Source organism: Thermobia domestica, chromosome 8 (assembly GCF_964235325.1).
Source record: "Thermobia domestica chromosome 8, izTheDome1.hap1.1, whole genome shotgun sequence".
Taxonomy (NCBI): Eukaryota; Metazoa; Arthropoda; class Insecta; order Zygentoma; family Lepismatidae; genus Thermobia; species Thermobia domestica.
Window position 1 is genome coordinate 43,189,518 of NC_137461.1, and position 24,009 is coordinate 43,213,526.

The 24,009-nt window shown below is 35.8% G+C and overlaps 1 protein-coding gene across 1 annotated transcript in view; it reads right to left on the reverse strand.

The window, feature by feature from the left end:
• The window catches only part of LOC145692112 (odorant receptor coreceptor-like), a 34,307-nt gene that overhangs the window by 5,770 nt on the left and 4,528 nt on the right, over positions 1-24,009 (reverse strand). The window contains exons 2-3 of the mRNA XM_081767405.1: positions 8,182-8,543; positions 3,470-3,569 (exon numbers count right to left, since the gene is read on the reverse strand). Of these exons, the coding sequence (XP_081623531.1) occupies positions 3,470-3,569; positions 8,182-8,498 (417 nt within the window). The 5' untranslated portion in view covers positions 8,499-8,543. The remainder of the gene's footprint in view (positions 1-3,469; positions 3,570-8,181; positions 8,544-24,009) is intronic.

Here is a 24,009-nt window from a genome sequence, read left to right on the forward strand (position 1 = left end):
AGAAATTCTTTCAAAATCTTGACTGGAAGACCAATCGGAAAACGGTCATTACGAAGACCTAGGCACAGATGGGAGGACAATATTAAGATGGATCTCGCCATCTCACAGAAATAGGAATACAAAGTAGAAACTGGATCCACTTGGCTAAGGATAGAAGTCAGTGGAGAGCCTTACTGAACGCGATAGTGAACCTTCGGGTTCCATAGACCATAGAGTTATTCGGTTAGTTTAAGACATAGCAATCATTTTGGAAAAGTCCTAATTGCTCGAAGATATTACGCATATAGCCTATCTCTTATAACTGAATCACATACTTCCTTAAAATCTACGAGTAGTTAGTGAACTGCACAGCCGAGTTCCCATTTTGTTCCTATTATCCGTCCTAACCTATGTCTGAAGACACAAATTTCCAATCTCCCATCATATGGTCTTTATGAGAGTTAACTGCAGTAAATAGAAATTAGTAAAGTTCTTGTAGTTAAGTTAGTTGTAGCGATGTTTCTTAATAAGTGTACCCAAATTCGTTTCATTGCATTTTAAATATATGTACTATTACAGTTTCTTTCTATTTTGGGAGAGTTTTTTTCGATCTATCATACGAAGCAGAGTATTCGTGAGTTCATTTAAATTAATAAGGATTTTTCTACCTCTAGTAGTTTGACTGGAATAGAATCAGAGATTTGTGCTCTTTTAAAAATGTAAAAATACATTCAGTCTTTCGGAGAGACAGCTCCTTAATCCGTGATTACACTTTATGTATTCCCCGTTGTTGTTTCCAATTCTTTTCATGTGTATTTTAACAATTTTAACAAGCTATCGAAATAGAGCTTTCGCCTATCCAGAAGATTTTCCGAAATTACCTACGACTTTTTCATTTCAGGTTGCACCTCATTAAATCTGAACCGATACCCTTTTCAGAGTTCATGTACATCTTACAAGGTATATTCGCGAAGTGTCCCCTCGGGATTCATCTAAAATTGATTTAAATGCAAAGTTCTCCGCGGCCCAAAGTGTATTGTACTAATTTTGGCGGCCCATACGAGTAATTTGCATATTTACGGGCCTTCATATATCCGGAATTCATACACTACTATAACGCTTTGTCACAAAATTGCTTTCAGAGTCTTTAGATATAACTGAACATGAATGTGGGTATATGCAAAACAAATTGCATCAAGTACTGCTTCTCTGACACGTGTTATCCATACCAGCCGCCATTTTGAATTCAACTTTCAGTTTTTCAAATGGGAATAGGTGCATGTGATACATCAAATTCATACAAAATTTTCTTGTAAATTCATTGATGTAGTGAGTTTTACGGTAGTTTGTACCATTTGCAAGATATTGCATGTTAAATGTGAGGCACTTCACAAATTCAACCATTAAAAGGTTGTACAGGGCCCCGTATGTGATCTTTTACGTGACTTATTGTTGACGAAATGATTTCTGAACGTACATACATACAGACACATAGACGTAAATAGGATATGGTAGATCTTCACCAAAATCTGGTTGTATCTAGATTTACATTAGACATTTTGTTCGTAATACGATACTTCCTTGTTATAGTATAACATGGAAGTAATAACAATAACTCACAGAAATGTTGTAAGATTATGACACCAATGCTGTAGAGAGTTTGTTTATACCTACAGCACTTTTCCAGTTAGAAATTATTTTGGTTTCTCTACATCAAAAACGTAAGCGTAACTGATATTACTCTGCAATGTCTATTCGCGAAGTGTCTAGAGGGATTTAACATGTAATATCTCGCAAAAAGTACAAGCTACCGTAAAACTCACTACACCAATGAATTTCCGAGAACATGTTATATAAATTTCATGTATCACATGCACCTATTCCCGTTTGAAAAATCGAAAGTTGATTCCAATATGACGGATCCAAGATGTCGGCTGGTGTGGGTAATACGTGTCAAAGAAGCAGTACTTGATCCAATTTGTTTTGCATATGCCCATATTCATGTTCAGTTACATGTAAAGAAACTAAAAGCAATTTTGTGAACGAGTGTTATAGTAGTGTATGATTGAATTCCGGGTATATGAAGGCTCATAAATATGCAAATTACCCATATGGGCCGCTAAAATTAGTACAATACACATTGAGCCATAGAGAACTTTGCATTTAAATCAGTTTTAAATGAATCCCCAGGAGACACTTCGCGAATGTACCTTGTTGGTACAATCCGCGGCAAAAAACCTGCAACATGAGGATGTAAGTTTATTGTGAAACTACGCCTAACAGCACAGGGAATGAACATAACCTCTAAGTGAAACGAATTACGCCAGGATAAACCTCGGCCTCCTCCCGTGCACACTTATTTTGGAGCAAAAGACTTCGTCATTTCGCAATAAACTTATATGCTCATGTTGCAGGTTTTTTGCCGCGGATTGTACAAATTCCTTATCATTCTTATATTTTCTTCAACATCAACAATCTTTTATATATATATATATATTGTAAAAACGCCTTGCTAAGGTAGAGAAATTGGCACACAAGATTTTGAACTTTCTCCCACAACAATTTAGTACAAAAACCCTGTTATATACAAATATAATAAGAGTCATTATAATTGAGGTCCAAAGACCAATACAATGTTCACTATGCAGATTCCTGTTTGTTAAACGCCTCGTTCATAGGCTCAGTTAACCAAGGTAAGGATACTCCGGAGAGCCAAGCATGTTAGGAAGTCAGGTTAAGAGACCACAGAACTGCAAACAAATAAGTGATTGCGGTTAGGTTCTCCCAGTGCTCCGGGCAAACAAAGAGAGTGGTTTAGGTTTTACATAGCTCGAAGCAAACTAGTTGTGCAAGGAACCTCAGAGCTCCAGTCAGGGTAAGAGGTTTGAGTTAGGTTAATACTCTCAGAGCTCCAGGAAAGCTAAGAGAGGGGAGATGCCAGTCGAAACTGATGTCTTTGGAAGTCGTACGGCTACTTTTATATCCTTTTCGTGGGTGGTGGCGGCTAATGTTCCTCTTCGGTCACGTGTCCTGTTGGTGACGATGATACCTGTCGTCTGTTTACTTGCAGTAGTTGTTAAAAAGCAAGTAGTCTTATTTACAAATATGGAGCGCGTGTATATTTCTTCTTATTCCTTTTCGAATTAGTGCCAATAACTTTCTTACTATCGTGTCATTTCTGTGTTTTTGTTGCTTGGATTATGAAGCTATTGAATCTAATCGTTTCTTTGTTTATTAAAGTGTATACATTTCTCGTTATACCACGGTTTACTCTGACAGGCTTTTCTCGATTACTATTTTCCATTTTCACATCTGTCTCTTCCGCACATTTCGCCAACGCTAACATATCACCACCATTTCCATCTTTGTTATGGTTTTCGCGTTCTATTAACTTCAAATATCGTAACATTCAGCGAAAAATTGCGACTTTTAGGAGGTAGTTCTAAATCCTAATATTCCCTGGATAAGTAATAATGTTTTGACTACTTACCATACTAGCCTCGTAAGCCAGAACGCTGAGAGTCAACGTTGCCACTAGCATATGTAAAGCCAAAGAAATCCCATAAGTGTACTCAACTATGTCCACAAATCTAGAAGAGAAATTACACATCAGCTTTGACAGAACAACACGTTAACAATGAATTTGTACAAAATGTACATGAAACACTTACTAAACTCCACACAAATATATGTTAACTGCAATGAGAACATTAGTAAACAGTAGGGTCAAAAACAATGTCTATGGCTCGTTTCTATAGTATTACGGTTGTGGTTAGATTGGAATGTAGCGTTCCTTTTTGCACCGGGACTATATGAGATGCTGACTTATAGTTTAACGCGGGAACCCAACCACATGAACTTCTACCGGAGTTCAAACCATTGTCTTCACGCTAACTATACATGATAGCTACAAGTGGTTGTTTCGGAATATTATAGTTTGTTATATATGATATAGAGCTAGCGTGAAAATAGAAAAGTTAACTTAAGTATGCTTGTATGATTGTGCGTCATTCTTGTAGGATGTTACATTACAAAGATTTTCATAAAATTTTTTCCATAATATGGAAATAATTTGAACAAGAATAAATGGTTATTGAAACTCTATACCAATACAATTATATTGTAGTACTTTCGACCACATCCTCGAACTATATTTGGTATGGTCGTAGTAGTTTTAAATACTATCGCCAGATGTCAGAGTGATAAGTTGCAATATGGCTGCTTCTGGTGCAGATAAAGCACCTGCAGTCCTACAATTTCACATTAGTTGAACTGTTCTGAATGTTCAAAATGAGTTTTGTAAACAAAAATGTAAAAATCCGCCATCGTAAAGCTCCATTTGCAGGTCGAATCGACAATTCAAGATCACAGGATTCATTTGCAAAGGAAAATCGTCTGGTAAGCCTTCCACGTCTGAGGGAGATGTCGAGAAAGTTTGAGCTTGTTTCCATCGCAGCTCTTAAAAGTCCATAGCATTAGGTAGTCGAGAAGTTCAAATATCTCAAACAACTGTGTGGTGTGTAGTGCACAACCCCTTGCTAAACTATTCTTATCGAGGGTAGTTGTTAAAAATGATTCACAAAATTAAACGTATTTTGCCGCATTTAATCTGCAAAGTGTTCAGACTGTTCTTATTTCCCGAACAAACTGACTACAAGAACATTTGCACACATACTTACAATGTGGCTTATGCCACAGCTTGAACATAACAGTATAGACGTTATTTATCAACAGGATGCAATCTTTGCCACTTTCATCACAATGTTAAGAATTACCTTAATGAGAAAGTATGACACGATTGGATTGGACGAACTGCACACAACGGTCAACAGGTTTTACGTTGGTCACTAAGATCACCGGACATAACCTCCTGCGAGTTTTTTTTTTCCCTGTGGACATCTCAAAGACATTGTGTATAAAAAAGGCACTTTTACCCCTGTAAACTGCAACATTGCATTACTACTGCAGTACGAATTGTTGATCAAAACATGCTGAAATGGAACTAGCGGGAATACGATTGAACGGAATAATGTATGCTGCGTAACAAAGAGGGGTTATATAGAACATTTAAAGTTAGTGTAGTGCATATTTTACCACTGAAACTTGAATAGTTATAGTGCATACATGTAAAATTTTAAATAATTTGCGTTATTAATAAAAAAAATTATAAGAAGTTGAAATCGATCAAATTATTTTCAAAGACTCTATTAGCTATATAGTCGATAAGAATTGCAGGATTTCTAGTACTCACTGATTTAAAAATTGGGTAAGATTCGATAAGTTTATATGATTGCTCCATCCTGCCATTTTTGCCAAGACGATAAAGCCACAAATTGAGAATATTCCATGTATTACGGTCATTAGCTAACCTGTTTCTATCGGCGTAAAAGTCATCTATCTCAATACCAACCCTTCTATTTTTCCTTCCACCATATTTCTATCTAGTTGCTTATGATACAGGTCTTCCCAATCCTCTCCAGTTCGATGTTGTTAATTTTTTTTAATTTTAATTACTTCCAGTGTCACTCTTTTTCTTCCTTACTATTCTTAGATCTTGGTTTTCAGTTTAGCTCATCTAATTTTCCTTCTTCATTCCTACATCTATATTTCCATAGTCTCTTGTTATTTTTCATCGCTTTACCTTGTAGAGTACAATACATTTGAGGATTATTTTTGTTAATGTGTTCATTCAAAGCCATCAATTGTAATTTTTCCCCTAAAGGCTTCTTTCGACATTTATATGCTTTTCTTTCACGGTTGATCTTCATTTGTTCGCTGATAATATTACTTTGGTAACAAATATTATAGTTAACTGTTCAACTTCATCCCCTCACATTATACATTTGAAACAGACCGCTTAAGTTCTATCATCATCATCATAATCACTAGAAAGAGGCAGAATATAAAATTTCATACTTTAAACCATTATTTGTACGGCAATGAAAACAAGGATTTTAATATCTCATGATACTTAGAATCGAAGAAACGTCCTATAAATCCCCATATTTCGTAAATATTTTGTCAAAGGTTTCGTATATAAATAGAAAAAATAATCATATTTCTTGGTATGCTGTACGAGTTTTACGCCTCAATTGAATCTCTAACTTTGTTGCAACAGTGACTTCACATCATGTTCAAGGTTATGGCACTCCACCACCCTGTAAAGGGGTTATTTTCTTATCACCGGGTTATTTTCTTATGGAACGAAGCCAGTTTCCCAGTTACCTCTACTGATGAAGGTAACTTCCCTAGAGAGTGGAAATGTACCTAGATCTCAAGTGTCGGTACCTGAAGAACATCAGACAGTGTGAAACTCTCTTTCGGTGCCAGCAGGCGTCACAATACCACAAGGTATCGAATCCTCCAAAAGTACAAGCTGGCAGAGTTCACAAATGTCAACAAGCCAGCAGAGTCCGACTCATCATCTGGGAGCTCTCCAGAAACCAGCTGGGACTATAATTTCAGCCATGCCTACCTCAGATTATAGTCGAGATACCACCCACAGCACCCATGGGCGTCCGAAGAAAATTGTCTAGGGATCATCTCCCTCTTTCCTATATTACGTATGGTATTTTTTCTTATTTGCATTAAGAAAATTTTAAGAAATTTGAGTTGCTTTCGTGAGCTAGGGAGGGCCGAGTTTCCCTGGTTCCCACCCCCCTTTCGGGCGCCCATGACAGCAGTGAAATCAATGATTTGTGCAATCTTTTCAATTAGGAGTAGGACAAACCTCTTCTTTTCTGGGAGGGTGTTTCTTTCTATTTGCCTCAACTTTCTTTATGATAAAGAAAGGTAATGGATTTATTTCTAACCCAACATATTTAACTTACCAAAATTTACTCCACTGTATAAAATGAGGGACAAAGCTGTGTTATGTTAACGCAAAATTGGGGAACTGGGATGGTGACAGTTGAGCATTTCATAATTTGCGTCCCCTTGTTTTATTCTTGTTCTGAGTTCTCTTATTCTTTAAGGTACAGTATTATTAACTACACCAATTGTTAGCCGTAAGCTTTTATTATTAAAATAATATTGTAAAATTTCTTCTGGAATGTTTCAAAAGGTGGAGATAAAGGAGATCAGGATAAAGACATAAAAGTCTTTATCCAGAAGATTCTTCTCTTTTACTTTAGTCTTATAATCATCAACAAATTCTACCCTCATTACCTCCAGTTTTAGCTACTTACCCAAAATGGCGCCCACACCATTACCGCTTCCTTTTACATAAACTGAATAAACCATCCCACGACCTTTGATTGCCACCTCTTCATTACCTTAACTTCATACCGTATCTTCATAAATTTATATCAAACCCAGAGTGTTTTGTTTCATCAAAATTCATCAAATATTTCTCTCTTTTTTTTGTTTCATTAATATTCTTAAAATTTTACTTTTTTGTTTCATCAAAATTTCTAAAACTTTCATTTTTAGTTTAAGCAAGATTCCTAAAATTTTTCTTTTTTGTTTCATCAAGATTTTTAAAAATTCCCATTTTTGTTTCATCATAATTCCTAAAACGTTTCATTTTCGTTTCATCAAGATTCCTAAAACTTTCATTTTTTCTTTTATCAATATTCCTAAAACTTTCATTTTTAGTTTCATCAAGATTCCTAAAAATTTTCAAATTTTGCTTCATCAAAATTCCTAAAATTTTCCGTTTTGTTTCATCAAGATTCCTAAAGTTTTCCAATTTTGTTTCATCAAGATTCCTAAAACTTTTCTTTTTTGTTTCATCAAGATTCCTAAATTTTCTCATTTTGTTTCATCATGATCCCAAAAAATTCCTTTTTTGTTTCACCAAGATTCCTAAAATTTTCCCATTTCGTTTCATCAAAATTCCTGAAATTTTCCAATTTTCTTTCATCAAGATTCCTAAAACTTTCCTTTTTTGTTTCATCAAGATTTCTAAAATCTTCCGCTTTTGTTTCATCAGAATTCCTAAAATTTTTCCATTTTGTTTCATCAAGATTCCTAGAACTTTCCTTGTTTGTTTCATTAAGATTCCTAAAACTTTCCTTTTTTGTTTCATCAAGATTCCTAAAATTTTCCTTTTTTGTTTCATCGGTATTCCTAAAATTTTCCTTGCTATTACATGATATTAACGTTCCATGTTTCTACGCGGTTATTATTTTCTAAACAATTTTCAGTAGCATTAAAATATCTACCATGCAATTATCTCAATGCTATATGTAAGGAACTTACCTTATAATATCAGTATGTCGAACTACCCAACTTTTAATTAGGCTAAACACCAACTTGTTTCTCTCATCGGAATCTGCATTTCCAATTAAGCCAAGTTCAGCACTTGCTGGAGATGTAGAAATCAACTGTTGTGTTCCTTGACTTGATGGCTGTTGAAGCTGAGAGAACTCTTTTCTGTAACGATAAGCTAATTCTTCCAAGAAAAAGTTGTTCTTTTGCTGTGGATATTTTGTAGAGAAATTAACTACAATTCTGGCAGCGTTCCTTAGATGTTCAATTTGTTCAATTGCGTGGATTACCATACAACACAAAAGCATATCCAATGACGTTACCTGCGTAACACAAAGATATATCCAAACAACCTGTAAAGAGCGATGACGTATTAGTTGCAAGATCAATTAAAGTAAAGTAATTAACATAAAGTTGCTAGACTAATTAATATAAAGATGATTAAATTTATTGGATTTCTTTTTCTTTCTTGATTTTCTCTCCCCCGTTTTTTTATTAGAATAAAACCAACCAATTGTGTTGTTTTCGCTTCGTGTGCAGTTGCAGACTTCATCTGGGTGATAACAAGAAATAACACATCCGAGATCGTCCTGTAATCCAGTTTCTGGGAAATGAAATTCAGTATAACGCCCCATGATTATCCCTTTAGGCTAAGAAGCACGAAAATTAATGCTAGTGAGTGGTGATGAAATAATCGGTGGAATGACAATGTACGAGAAAATAGGATTACTTCGAGAAAACTCACGGACATGATGTTGTCCACCACAAACTTACTTGGCCGGGGATAGAACCAGGAACCCAACGCACCAGAGATACGTGTTCTACCACTAAGCTATAGTGACCCCTATCTTAACAATGAGATAGCTTGTGCGGAATGACCAATAACATAAGGGTTAAATCATGATTGTACACCCACAAGCTGCACCAATACAAGCCCTGTGGGAACGGATCTGGGAAGAATTATATTACCGAATTGGTGTATGCAGAGTAACAAAAGGGGATCACTTTGAATATTTGTGAGTTACTCTATTACAGTTTTTAACACTGAAATTTGGACAGTTAAAGTACTTATGGGTAAAACTTTAAGTAATTTGCACAATTAATAAACAATTATAAGTTTAAATCGTTTAAGTAATTTTGAGACATCCTATATTACACAATTTCTTTGAATGCTCGAATGTCATACATGATGAGCCATTTTATTCTCATGTTATGTTTTATGTGTAACATGAATGCTTCAATCACTTAAGACAAATATTAAATCTGGCCTCTATGCTAATTCTACCTAGAATCTAAGGAGAAGCGCTAGGTGATGCCATCGATTGTACTCTACTTGACACCATTACTATGAACTATCGCTCGACATCAAAGTTTTCATGTCCGGTGAAGTACTTGCAAGTGAATTATGTCCTACTCCGTCTCGCAACTGGGTGCGCTGACGCAACGTTAGAGATGTCTCCTCAACAGGCGAAAGGTGAAGAAGTTCATTGGATTGGCATCAGGACTGTTCACATGTGTATCTTAAAACGAAATGGCAAGAACTCTTAATTCTAATTCCATTTCCTGATTTAGTAAAACGCAGAAATGTTCACGTAGTATGACTTCTGAAGCCTTGTCTAAATAGATTCTCATCGGTTGGCCAAAGCACCATAAAACTCTAGAAATTCCTGTATTCGTTTTTATGTTTCAATCATCCTTGCTTATCAGCAGATTCCCTGCATTGCTGAATCTCATAACAACGAAGAATACCCAACACACGCAGGAAACTTACTCGAAACTATCGAACAAACTTGCAGTGAAACTTTTCATCGCTATCTGGTATGTCAACAGCTAGACGTGACCACCAACCAGTGAGATGGATGTACTCTATGGATCATACATTGTGACTACTGTCTGCACTTTCACCCCATCAGGTTCTCTTCATACATTTCCTAGTGTTCGTTTTTAGTTCTGCAATGTGCTGTAGGAGCAGGTAGTGTACGCAAGTTTTACAGGCACACCCAAGTTGCAACCGCTTACGAATGGCTGTGCGTATATATTGAAGGTGCCATATTGAATTGCTGGCTCATTACACGTTGAGTCAGTGGATTTTTCTGGCACGCCAACCGACTGGTCTCTTGCAGAATTGCGGGGAACGCCTTCATTGGAGTTCTTATATATATATATATATATATATATATATATAGGCAAATGGTTCACTATAGGATTCTAGGTTTGTGTAATGGTCCATAATAGCATTTGCGGTATAACCACTTAGAGTGTAAACTCATTCCACGGACATTGTTTCACTATGCATACACTAAAAATACTAATATTGGAAAGTTAATAGTCTCTCTTGATCTATTAGTGGAACACATAAACAAGTAAAGAAGCAAGTAACGTAATTAATATAACCGTTAGTGGTTCTTTCGTTAGCGCTGTCTGTAGTACACATATAAATAGCACTTCTTCCTGGAATTCACCATTAAATTTATAAATAACATTAATTAAGATTTTTTATCTTCTAAATATCATATTGACGGTACCATCTCTAGTTAACGGTATTGAATACCAAACGTCTTTATATGGAGAAGCATTTATGTTTTACTTGAAATAGACGGTGACTTTAATTATGTAATACTAAACATTTCTTTTTCAAGTATATATATATTTAAATGTCCTTTTGCTTTTATAAAAATGAATTTACATTATATATAAGGTGAATATTACTGATTTCAATTTTTAATAAAGATTGATTTGTAGCAGGAATCACTAGATTCAGGCCATGAAAATTCCACATCATTTCAAAAAAACCAGAAAAATAATTCCCCACATAAATCAATGAACTAGAAAAATAATTTCCCACACAAATTTATGAACTTAAAAAATAATTCGCAATACAAATCATTGAAATTGAAAAGTAATTCGCAACACAAATCAATGAATTAGAAAAATAATTCCCAATACAAATCAATTAACTAGAAGAATAATTCTGCACACAAATCAATAAACTAGAAAAATAATCTCCACACAAATCAATGCACTAGAAAAATAATCTCCACACAAGTCAATGAACTAGAAAAATAATCTCTACACAAATCAATGAACTAGAAAAATAATTCCTCACACAAATCAATGAACTAGAAAAATATTTCCCAACACAAATCAATAAACTAGAGAAATAATTCCTCACACAAATCTATGAACTAGAAAAAGAATTCCTCACACAAATCTATGAACTAGAAAAATAATTCCCAACACAAATCAATGAACTATAAAAATTATCTCCACACAAATCAATGAACTAGAAAAATAATTCCCCACACAAATCTATGAACTAGAAAAATAATTCCTCACACAAATCTATGAACTAGAAGAATAATTCCCAACACAAATCAATGAACTAGAAAAATAATTCCCAACACAAATCAATGAACTAGAAAAATAATTCCCCCACACAAATCTATGAACTAGAAAAATAATTCCTCACACAAATCTATGAACTAGAAAAATAATTCCCAACACAAATCAATGAACTAGAAAAATAATTCCTCACACAAACCGATGAATTAGAAACAATTCCCCACACAGATCAATGGACTAGAAAAATAATTCCCCACACAAATCAATGAACTAGAAAAATAATCTCCACACAAATCAATGAACTAGAAAAATAATTCCCAACACAAATCTATGAACTAGAAAAATAATTCCCAATACAAATCAATGAACTAGAAAAATAATTCCTCACACAAATCAATGAACTAGAAAAATAATTCCCCACACAAATCTATGAACTAGAAAAATAATTCCCAACACAAATCAATGAACTAGAAAAATAATTCCCAACACAAATCAATGAAGTAGAAAAATAATTCCTCACACAAATCTATGAACTAGAAAAATAATCTCCACACAAATCTATGAACTAGAAAAATAATTCCCAACACAAATCAATGAACTAGAAAAAATAGTTCCCCACATAAATCAATGAACTAGAAAAATAATTCCCCACACAAATCAATGAACTACAAAATAATTCCCCATACAAATCAATAGGCTATAAAAATGAACATGAAGTAGGTATTCAATATCGTTAATTGTTTTACTCTCTCTCTCTTTCTTTCTTTCTTTCTTTCTTTTTCTTTCTTCCTTCCTTTCTTTCTTTCTTTCTTTCTTTCTCTCTCTCTCTCTTTCTCTCTCTCTTGTTACTTAGTTAACTCATATAAAACATTCTTTCTCCCTTGTTGCCTGATTAAAACCATTATTTGCTTTAAAATTGTTACATATCCCCTAATTAAAAATCATTAACTTTCATTAACTTAGCAAACCTTTACATCTCACTCTCTTTTTAATTAAATTTTTGTACTCTCTCTCAATTTTATTAAGTGAGCATTTACTTACTCTTTCACCCTCTATTTCACTATAATACTTCTATTTCTTGTCACTTTTATTAACAACTTACCATCTCCATAAATAAGCTGAATATATGTTATAAGTCCTATCTTTATACTGTTTCATTTGCCTTTCTACTTTTTTCGTCTTTTTCTGGTCAGGACAACATTAAATTTGGTTGGTTGATTCGGAGTCTAAAAGTTAATGTAAGTATCGAGTTTATATATACAAGGTGTCTCAAAAGTCCTCTGACATAGGGTATCTCTGTTATTATCAGAGTTAAAACAAAATGTAAGAGGAGAAACCGTCTCAAAATATGATGTTTTCGATCTAAAGTGAAGGAATGTTTTAAATCGGACGAGCCGTTTGGGCTGTACATTCTTTATGCGCCCAATGTTAAATGAGAATGCAACGTCACCATTTACCTGGACCCACAACATCAACACTTTAGTGTATATATATGGAATACACCACTGTCAACCATAGAATGAGAAAAGTGAGTCCTACTTTGATTACGTAGGCAATTAAAGCATTTATCGTTCAAAATATTTCTTACAAAGATATGAGTGCCTAAGGTTTCTTCCACATTACTATACTTAGATGTAGTAATATTTAAACTTACCTGAAACATATAAGCAGCCAGGAAATTTATACTACTCTCAGCTGGATCGAAGGGGTACCACGACTCAACGATTAATCTTTTCTCTTTTACAATAATAGTTTCGTTACCTTCCGTCAGCTCTTTCTCTTTATATTCAAGAAGTGGCTTTATAGCCCAAAATGTTGCATCAAGAACAATAAGCGTAAATACAAGAGTCACGATCTTTTTGGCTCTCACATAAGCTGCTCTATCACAGCTCTCATTGTCAACAGCAAACAGAGGATGTGTCTGAACATGGTCCCAGCAGTGCAGTAGATTTTGAAATGACTTGGGTCTAAAAGCTAAATATAACATTTTGGAGACGCCTTGGAAAGCATACGTTGTGGTAGCTATTGCGTTAATCATTCGACGAAAGTCTGCTCTTTTGTTAACGATATCTACAGTGCAGAAGATTAAATGAAGTGAAGATACAGTAATGCTAAATATGGAGTATATGATTCGGTAAAGCATTCTCCAGAAACCATAATTTTGATGGTAATCATAGAAGAAATGTCCTGCTAGTTGTATTAGATAAATACCACGCCAATATAAACCAGCTAACCCAGGTCGTGTCTTGTAATCGGTATTTTTCTTCATGTTGTTCCTATAAAAATAAGTTATAGACTAGCAGATTATTAACACCATCTTTCCTATCACCGTGTGAAGAAAATATTTAACATCAATACTTCAAACAATTTGATTGAGAGATTCTACAATCGCTTCTAACACTTTTAATAAAAGGTTTCCCAAAATTAGGGAGTATCATAGTCTATAATTAGAGTTTATGATGTGTCGCTTTTAATGCCGATAAACGGGAAATGTTTAATTTAATATGAGAGGAAAGATCCGAGAAGGAGATTAAAAAATCGTTTAGTTGTTGTTTACGTGACAAGGTTGAAGCATAAAAAATGATGGAAGCACCACATTGACCAATCACACAACAAAGCGTTCAGCACCCTCTCTACGAATGCACGGGAAAATCAAGATGGTGGACTTAATAATGCATGATCTTGAGAATACTGACTTGATAAGTATCGCCATCTTTTTTCTAAAATGAAAACCTTAATTAAACTTTTGTTTAAACAAAGAGTAGATTCACCGAGATTCATTCGTCATCTTTAAGCCATTGTTCATTATTTTCGTTAACATTAAATTATTATATAAATAAATAATTATTTAAAACAAATCTCATGATATGGTTGACTGGAACCTAAGTCTGTATCTTAAGAGAAAGGAAGAAAACGAAGGGTAAAAAATAATTTAAGAATATGATCAATTTGTTTATTTTAATATATTTTAAAAGGATGTTATAAATAGAGGATCTGCCCATATGTATCTTCATCCTATTAAATCGCTGAAGCCAAAAAGTAACCGAGCATCGACACGTCTGATTGGCTACTCTCGTTTCTACCATCGTCTGATTGGCTACTTTCGTTTCCGCCATGATTGTTGGCTCAAAACATTGCGATCCTATTGGGCGTAGTGGGCAGAGTAGGGGTGGAGAAACTTTGACGTATGGCTTCAAGATTTTGTTGTAAGAGCACATCCTCTATTTTATAAGATCCTTGATATTTTAGTAATTTCTTATTTTTCAGTGTTTGAAGAACATAGTAAATACGATGTACACTTTGTTTCTCTTTCTTTTTCATTAATTCCAAGTCTACCGTGATAAATGAAATGAAATGAAATCTGTAGTTTTACGTCCCACGGTTATGCCGGTTAGGCTAAAGGAGACGGTGATAATGAGAGATGAATGAGATGGTGGAATGAAGAAAGTGGGAGGAAACGGGAGAACCCCGAGAAAACCCACGAGCACGGTGTTTGTCCACCACAAAGTCCACACGGCGCGAGCTGGGATCGAACCAGGGACCCCAAGCACCGGAGGTGAACGCTCTACCACTGAGCCACCGCGCCCCCCTCTACCGTGATAGTTATGTGTCTGTTTATGACCCAATTACTCTTTTGTTGACATTATATATATTGATATTGTAAAACTCTGTCCCATATAGGTTGTAGGTAGAGCGAGGTAATAAAATGAGTGTCCGGAATTGACTCCCACGACCGGCTTTTATTTTAAAATTCACTGAATAAGAGTATTTACAAAAATACTATAAAGTTGTTGTCCTCAAAATTTGTTAGGTTAGAAATGTGTAGTCCTTGACCGTGAGGTCGTGGACAGGATTTCTACAGAGCCCCGTGGCAGGATAAACAGAGTGGCGATAAGAATCCCCAAAGCTCCGTGGCAAGCAGTGAGGAGGTTAGTAGTCACGGAACCCCGTAGCAGGCTAAGCAACTGAGGAAGGATTCCCAACAGAGCCCCGTAGCATGCTAAGCAGAGTGGCGAAAAGAATCCCCAAAGCTCCTTGGCAAGTAGTGAGGAGGTTTAGTAGTCACGGAGCCCCGTAGCAGGCTAAACAACTGGGGAAGGATTCCCAACAGAGCCCCGTAGCAGGCTAAGCCAGGAGCAAGCGAAAGCTAAGAGTCCTGTAGCAGACTAGAGGCTTGGATTTAGGTTACTCCTAATGTTCCGTGGCAAACGGTAGAAGAGACACCAGAGAAATAGTCCGTTGGTTGCTGCCGAATAGACCTCCAGACGTATAGTCATCGTCTGTTTCGTAATAGGAGCCAGAAGTCGGTCGTCTGCTAGTTGTAGTGGATCTACGTGGTGCGTAGTATCTTGTGGTGGTGTTTGTAAACACAAGTGTGAAGTATTGTTTATACACAATACCACGTGGGATATTAGAACATATATTGTTTGTGTTGCAGTGCTAGAACTCGTAAAGTCGCTACGGAAACGTGTGTAAGGAAACATGAAGCAAACCGACATTAAAAACAATGTTGCCAAACTTTTGAAACATTATATAGTTGAAATGAACATTCAAAGGAAACACAAATTTCTCACCATAAATAATAAACATTACAAAAATACACAAATAGAATAAGAAAAAATATGAAAAGTAGAGACAAGTGAAGCTCTTGCGATATTAGTCCAGAACACCCTCAATATATGCCGAGTCTCCCCAAAGTAAATCTACATGGATCACGTGCGAATTTTATATCAGATGGAACTTAAATTAATATTTTCGTAGCAGCCGTTTGGAGGGGGAGAAGTATCTAGGAATTGCTTCGGACATCTTTATTGATTAACAGTCTCTTTCTGCGTCTGTTTGGCCAATCCATTCTCAATTGGAAAACATGTTTGCAGTACTAGTACAAATCCCATCTATTCTGGTCGTCATAAATACTACTAAATCCTAGGGGCTGGTTGTCTACCACTGAGGTTTTGAACCAAATAGTAAAAATGAATCTACTGATAGCACTAAACCTAGAAAGAATAAATGGATAAAATCTTGTAATCTTGGTGTCCATTTTAGACTAACCTCACTCAAACTCACGCTCACAACATATTTTTGATCTCACACTCACATCGTCAACCTGACATCAAACTCACTCGAACTTAAGCTCACAGCACCCTTTCGACATCACGTTCACTCAACTTCTCGCTTATAACATCATCTCGACATTACACTCACTGCAAATCACATGATCTCGACATCACGCTCAATCGATCTCATGTTTATAACATCTTTTCGACCTCTCGCTCACTCGATCTCATACTCATAACACCATTTCGACATCACGTTCACTCAACTTCACACTTACAACACCATCTCGACATTACTCTCACTAGAAATTACAACATGATCTCGACATCGCGCTCAATCGATCTCACGTTTACATCCTTTCGACCTCACGCTCACATCTTTCTCTCGATCTCTCGCTCACTCGACTTCACACTCATAACACCCTTTCGACATCACGTTCACTCAACTTCACGCTTATAACATCGTCTCGACATTACGCTCACTCCACATCACAACAAGATCTCAATATCACGCTTACTCGACCTCTTGCTCACATCCTTTCAACCTCTCCTCACTAGATCTCGCACTCACATCATTCCGACATCACGCTGACTCGACCTCACACTCACATCATTCCGACATCACGTTCACTCGACCTCACGCTCATAACATCATTTCGGCATCAAGCTCACTCGATTTCATGCTCATAACATCCTTGCGACCTCACCCTCCACTCGACTTCACATTCACACTATTCCGACATCATGCTCACATCTTGATTTGGAGCACGCACTCACTCATCCTAACACTCACTTCGTGAGAGTGAGGTAGAGTGAACGTCAACTCCGAACTCATGAGCGCCTACATAATGAGTTCGAGCACCTTTGACAAAGGTGCCCATTTTGGACTGGCCTCACTCAAACTCACGCTCACAACAACATTTCAAACTCACACATCGTCAACCCAACATCACACAAACTGAACCTCACGCTGAAAACATCATCTCGACATTATGCTCACTTGACCTCACACTCAACATTATCTTGACATCAGGCTCACAACATCCTTTCGACCTCACATTCACAACATCACCTCGGAGCCTCGTTCACTCAACCTTACGCTCACTGTGAGGGTAAGGTCGAATGAGCGTGAGTTCCGAACTCATGAGCTCGAGCACTTTAACAGTGTATTATTTCCTTAACCGTTTATCGGATTAATCGTTCATCTTCCAAGAATTACAAGAACCTTTCATTAACTGTTGCGCTCGGGGCTCCAGAACAATATGTTTTCCTTTGCTTTTTCAGTTTTGTCTTCTTGAAATGAAATCTTTACGTACCATGGATATGCCTCCTAGGCTAAAGAAAACGCTGATGATGAGAACTGAAAAAAGGGTGGAATGAAGAAAGTGGGAGGAGACGGGAGAATTCCGAGAAAACCCACGCACATTGTGTTTGTCCCTCACAAAGTTCACTTGCGCGATATATTTTTTAATATACAGTACTTCGTTCAATTGAGTGTCACTGTAGCAGCTTGTGGTCGAAACTTCGGTACTTTAGAAGTTAAATTATTCAATTAGAGTACTATAAATAATTTCGAAACTACTGTGGAGATGCTATACATTTTTCAGGCACAGTGTAATGGTGATTTTCGTTTTACCCGACTTTTCCGTTATCCGACCAGGGCCCGGTCCCGTAATGCTCGGTTAACAGAGTATCTACTGCACTGCCAAACCAAATGGAGAACTGGCAAAACCTAATCCAACTCTAGTGGTCTTTTGATCTTGTTAGCAAAGGTCCTTACAGAGAATAACCACACACATATACATACATATATATAAAAGGAACTGTTTTAAAAATTGTTGTGCAGTTAAACCTCTGAACTCTCACTGAAAGAAGTTGGGATTCAACTAAATGTCATATTATTGGAAAGGAACTAATTCTCTTTCTTTCATCCTTTGTAGTTCTAACCAATAATTGGTTACGATATCATTAAAAGCTATTTACAAAATTAGTTTTTAGGTTGAAATGTAAACAGAACAAGAATATAGAAAAGAAGTTTGTTTGCTTTTTCATATTGTTGTGAAGCACGACACGGAATGCCATTTCGTTGTTAATGCCTTGTATGAAATAACAATAGCAACGGTAATTGTTGTTTGTAGGAACTGAATTGAAGCATATTCCGACTTCCAACCGAGTGCTTTGATCTTGTTTAAGGGGGCAGCCTACTAAAACTGATACCAAAGCTAATCATTTTTCTTCTGAACGATTTTCGTAAGTGAAAAGAGATAATGAAATGTAACTTACCACAATAATAGATAATGTTATTCTACACCTGAAAATATGAATCAAAAGAATTTTTAGTGTTGCCATCCATAGAAATTACAGTGTGGTCAGAATATAAATTGCCCAAAAATCTAAGTTAAGGCAACGACTAGAAAAATGAAGTCAACGGTAATTGATGACTTATCATGTTGTCTTGGTTCCCTGTTAACTATTTTTTAAATAATATTTGTATTTATTTTGTAAACACTACAAAATAAATAATTTTGTAAGAAACAGTACAAAATAAATACAGGTATGCCCAATTTCGCCACTGTGCTAGTTATCATACGGTCAAACTTACAACATATCCCACAATTCAAACCGTTCCCGACCCAAACTATTAAATCAAGTCACAAGAAAGAAAAACCATGACTACTCTTCATTCCTGCTTAATGTCTTCCCCTGGTCTAGTACATCAATATAAGTAACATGCATAGGTGGCATAATAACACCTTTTGACTCATCATTTATCAGACTTACGCAATTGTGGCGGATGTCAGAGATTTCGTGGGTCAATGAAAACTGGACCCACGACCCACTGTAACCTACTCTAATCCACGACCCACCATGGACCACTTTGACCCACTGTGATCCACTCCTATCCGCCAAAGCCATCGTCATCAACTCTAACCCATGATCAACTCCCTCGTCTCCACTGACTTAAGGATATTACACTTGTAATAAAACAAGATTGTGAAATTATCACTAATCGGAGTTTGAATTTCTACTTTCAATCGCTCAAACACCACTCTGTTAAAACATCAGAAGATCTAACCTTTACGATATAAAATTGTTAAGTGTTTATCATGGTCCAAATTATGATGAATTTCAATTTAATTATCATACATAATTATTTTCTTGTACAGATACTTTTCACTGGAAAAAAGAATGAAATTTGAAAGTCTCAAATCAATGTAAAGTAGACCAACGTAAAGGGAAAAAGATTGTAAGCTTAGCCTACAAACTTAAACTTTCCTGAAAATATGCTTACAGTATAAATTTTATGTCCATTTTTCTCACAACTCTATATAATAAACACAAGCTTCAGCAATTATTATAATAGAAAGCAGTGGATATAAAATACAAAGCACTGTAGTTGTTTCTCAATTAATAATTGTTTTTCAATTACTTTCTCAACTAATAGTGATCTTTTTCAATTACTTTTACAAATCAGCTCACTACCAATTTCCCTTATATAGGAAGCGCTTCCCCCTCATAAGAGAGAGAATTCTAAAAAATGATAGGACACGTTCTGTTTTTTTTTTTTTTTTTTTAATAAAGAATAATATACTGAATTTCAGCTCCCTAAGCTCTTGAGATACGCAATTTTTCGCAAAAATTCGGACCACCACTCCCCCCTTAGGATATGATAATGAAAACGATATGAATGATGAAAACATACCAGTTGGGATTGGGGACTATCTATATACCAAAAGTCATTTCATTTGATTTTGCAATTTAGCTATGATGATCACGCACACATATTTACATTCAATTACAAGTGATTCAATCTTTTTTCAGTAGTTAACTCCTCTAAAATCTCACAGGCTATCTCTCGAAAGCCAAATTGTAAGTCCTATTGCTATTATTGCAATTACAAATATCAATATCCAAAAGTGCCCTGAGCAGAATGGATCGATGAGTCGTAGCGGGTCAGTGGGCTCAGTGTGTCTGAATGAGTCATTATGGGTGGTGGGTCGCAGTGGGTCACGTCATGTTGACCCACGATCCACTGACCCACTCACAAATCTTGACTTACTGACCTACTTCGTTTCTGATACTGACCTCAATAGTCCTGATGAATTTTGTTCAGGCAAAAAGTTATCATTTAAAAATACTAAGAAGTGAGTATGTCGCTCTCAGCTCCGATAAAATAAAATACTTTACTAGTGTATCTCAAGATCAAGGTAGTTTTGCATTTGTTGAAGAACTGTATTCTCAATTTCAAACGTTACAGTTGTAGCTTTACATTTGTTGAAGATTTGAATTCTCCAAGTCAATCGTTACGGTTATACCTTTGCATTTGTTGAGGAATTGGATTCGCAAGGTTAAACTTGACGGTTGTAGCTGCATTTGTTGAAGAATTGGATTCTCAAAGTAAAAATGTTATGGTTACAGCTTTGCATTCGTAGAAAAATTTAATTCTCAAGGTCAAACTTACTGTTGTAGCTTTGCATTCGTTAAAGAATTGGTTTCCCAAGGTCAAACGTTATGGCTACAGCTCTGCATTCGTAGAGGAATTGTATTCTCAAGGTCAAAATGTACAGTTGTAGCCAGAGATAGCATGATCAATAAAAACGTGACTCTCGATCCAATGACCTACCACCCATCTTGACCCACGACACACTAACTTACGACCCACTGTGACCAGGACACACCATGAACCACTCTGACCCACTTCGACTAACCAAAACCAACAGTTAACAACTCTGACCCATGATGCACGTCCTCGTCTCCACTGACTGAAGGGTATTACACTTGTAATAAAACAGGACTGTGACATTATGACTAATCGGGATTTGAAATTCTACGGTCAATCGCTCAAGTATAGGGATGGGCACGAGTCGAGTCAAAGGTAATTTTCTCGAGTTGAGTTCCGAGCCGAGTCACTCTTTTTGAGGTCGAGTTTTGAGCCGAGTCGAGTTTGATAATGCCTCGCTCGTTCAGCTCGTTTTAACTCATTTTGTAATCATGATTAAGTGATTAGACTGGAAAGCGAAAGCTATGAGAAATGTAAGCAATAATATGGAATACTTTTAGTGTTGCTCACGAGATGAGACACTTCTCGCATCTCGCCACAATAACGAGACGACAATAGATTTTTATAACGAGACAGCCTCAAATGTAGTGAGCACCTGTATAGTTCTTAACATCAAGGCTGAGAGTGCACGGTCGAAGTTTCGAGACCAAGCAAAATTCTAACCCGGGTAGTGATGTTAACCGGCTCGGCTTGCTTCAACTGACTGAACAGCTCGAGCCTGCTCGGTTAGGATGAGCCATCGGCTCGGCTCAATTGAGCCGAAGGCTTGAGCTAGTTCGGTTGGGATGAGCTATTGACTGGGCTGAAATGAGCCGATAGCTCGAGTTGGCTCGGTTGGGATGAGCCATCGACACAGTTTGACTTGGCTTAGGTGAGCCATCGGCTCAAGAGGGCTCGATTGAAACGAGTTTACCGACTCAGCTCAACTCAACTCAACTCAATTTCTTTGCCTATTTTCGATGAATTTAATGTATACATATCTTCTGGAATTGCATATATATGTTGTTTCAACCAGACATATAAACAAGACTTTTCTGAACAATGAATCTGTAAATCTAATGATTTTACATTACTTGCTCCTGGAAGGTTGGAGGAGGTTGGAAGTACAAATTTTCGCATCCCCTTTAAATACTCATGATTTGATGTAACTAAATATGTTCGTCTTCTGTTAGGGTTGCCGTATTTGAAAATTAGAAAAGCAGGAGATTCTAAACCGTATGTACAAATGTGAACTTGTATATTACAAATACTGAATTGGATCCTTCGGACGTTTTTTTAAAGTGATTTCTTTGTTTAGTGTAATTTCCAACGCACTTTTCTAACAAAACTAAAGTAAATCAAATTTAGTTTTTGCCTTTAATATTTGTACCTGAGAACATGAAGTGCGTAAGTCACAAAGTGTTGTTTTCCAGAAAACCGCAAAAGCACTTACTTAAGCATTAAATACATACTGGACATACTACATTATATACTTGATTAATTACTTCATCAACACGTATAGAACAAAACATAACCAATATTTGTTGCAGATTTCCGAAAGATATACAAAACTGGTTTTAATTCATTTTTGCCAAAATTGGACTTACGCACTTCATCCTCACAGGTACAGATATTTTCTTAAGTTCATAACACGTGAACTACACAAAGAAAACCACTGTGTATTACAGCAAATTTCTTATTAGCAAACGGCTCTGCGCACGCGCTCTGGGCAAATAGCGCATACATATTTTTGTCATTTTTATCTGTAATAACTGTTATTACCTTCCATAATTTACTAATATTTTAATTACATAATGTAATTTGTTTTCTATAGTAGTCATTTTTAACTTCTTTTATTAATTCTGTAAGTTTATTTCTATACCTTCTGTAAGATTCCTTAAATTCTAAATCGTTTTGTTTTTTATTACTAAACGACTTAATCTATCTCTTTCTCTTATAGAGTTTACTAATCCTTTTGTTATCCATGGTTTTATTTTGCGATATTTACTACTTACGTTTTTATTGTTATTGTTAATACGTGAATTACGTATACAATTTTTCATCATTTGGATGAAATTCGAAGTGGCAATATTAACACAATTACTCTGTATTACCTGCTTCCAGTTACATTTTCTCAATTCTTCATTTAATAAAGTATAATCTATAATTGTTGTTTCATATGACATTTTCCCCTCTTTTGCATTGTAATGGGAACATTTATACTAGTGAGAAATTGGTCAGTTATACTTGTTTGCAGCACAGCTGATGTGACATTCACTGGACTTTGATGTTTTAAAAATATATGATCTATAGAAGTCTTACTATATTCTGTAACTCTAGTGTGTTTATTTATGCATGAAACATAACCATGACTGTATAGTAAGTTTAAATACGTATCTATATTTTCACAGTGTTTGTCACTTAATATATCTAGATTTACATCACCTAAAAGCAAAGAGCAAGTTGATGAATTTTTAAGCTCATCATTAGTGATTGTAGAAATGCTTTCTCATCACCTCTTGGAGTGTGATATATAGCTATTATATACAACCTTCTTCATTGTTTAAATGTAAGCGCATTCCAGTGGCGTCAGCAAGGTTCAGTTCCGTTATCTTGTGAATGTCAACTTGCTCGTTTACAAATATCATGACTCTATCTGCACGTGTTAAAGACCTATTTGTATAATAACAGCGATATCCATTTATGTTAATGTTACAAGTTGCTTCATTTTCCATATTTCTGTTAAGACACTTATATCTACATTTATAGCAATATTTTGTAACAATATTAAAAATTCATTTAATTTTTTTTAACAATTGTAATATTCAATTGAATAATCGAAATCCTCTTTTATCACTAAATAATTCATTAAAAGAGTCT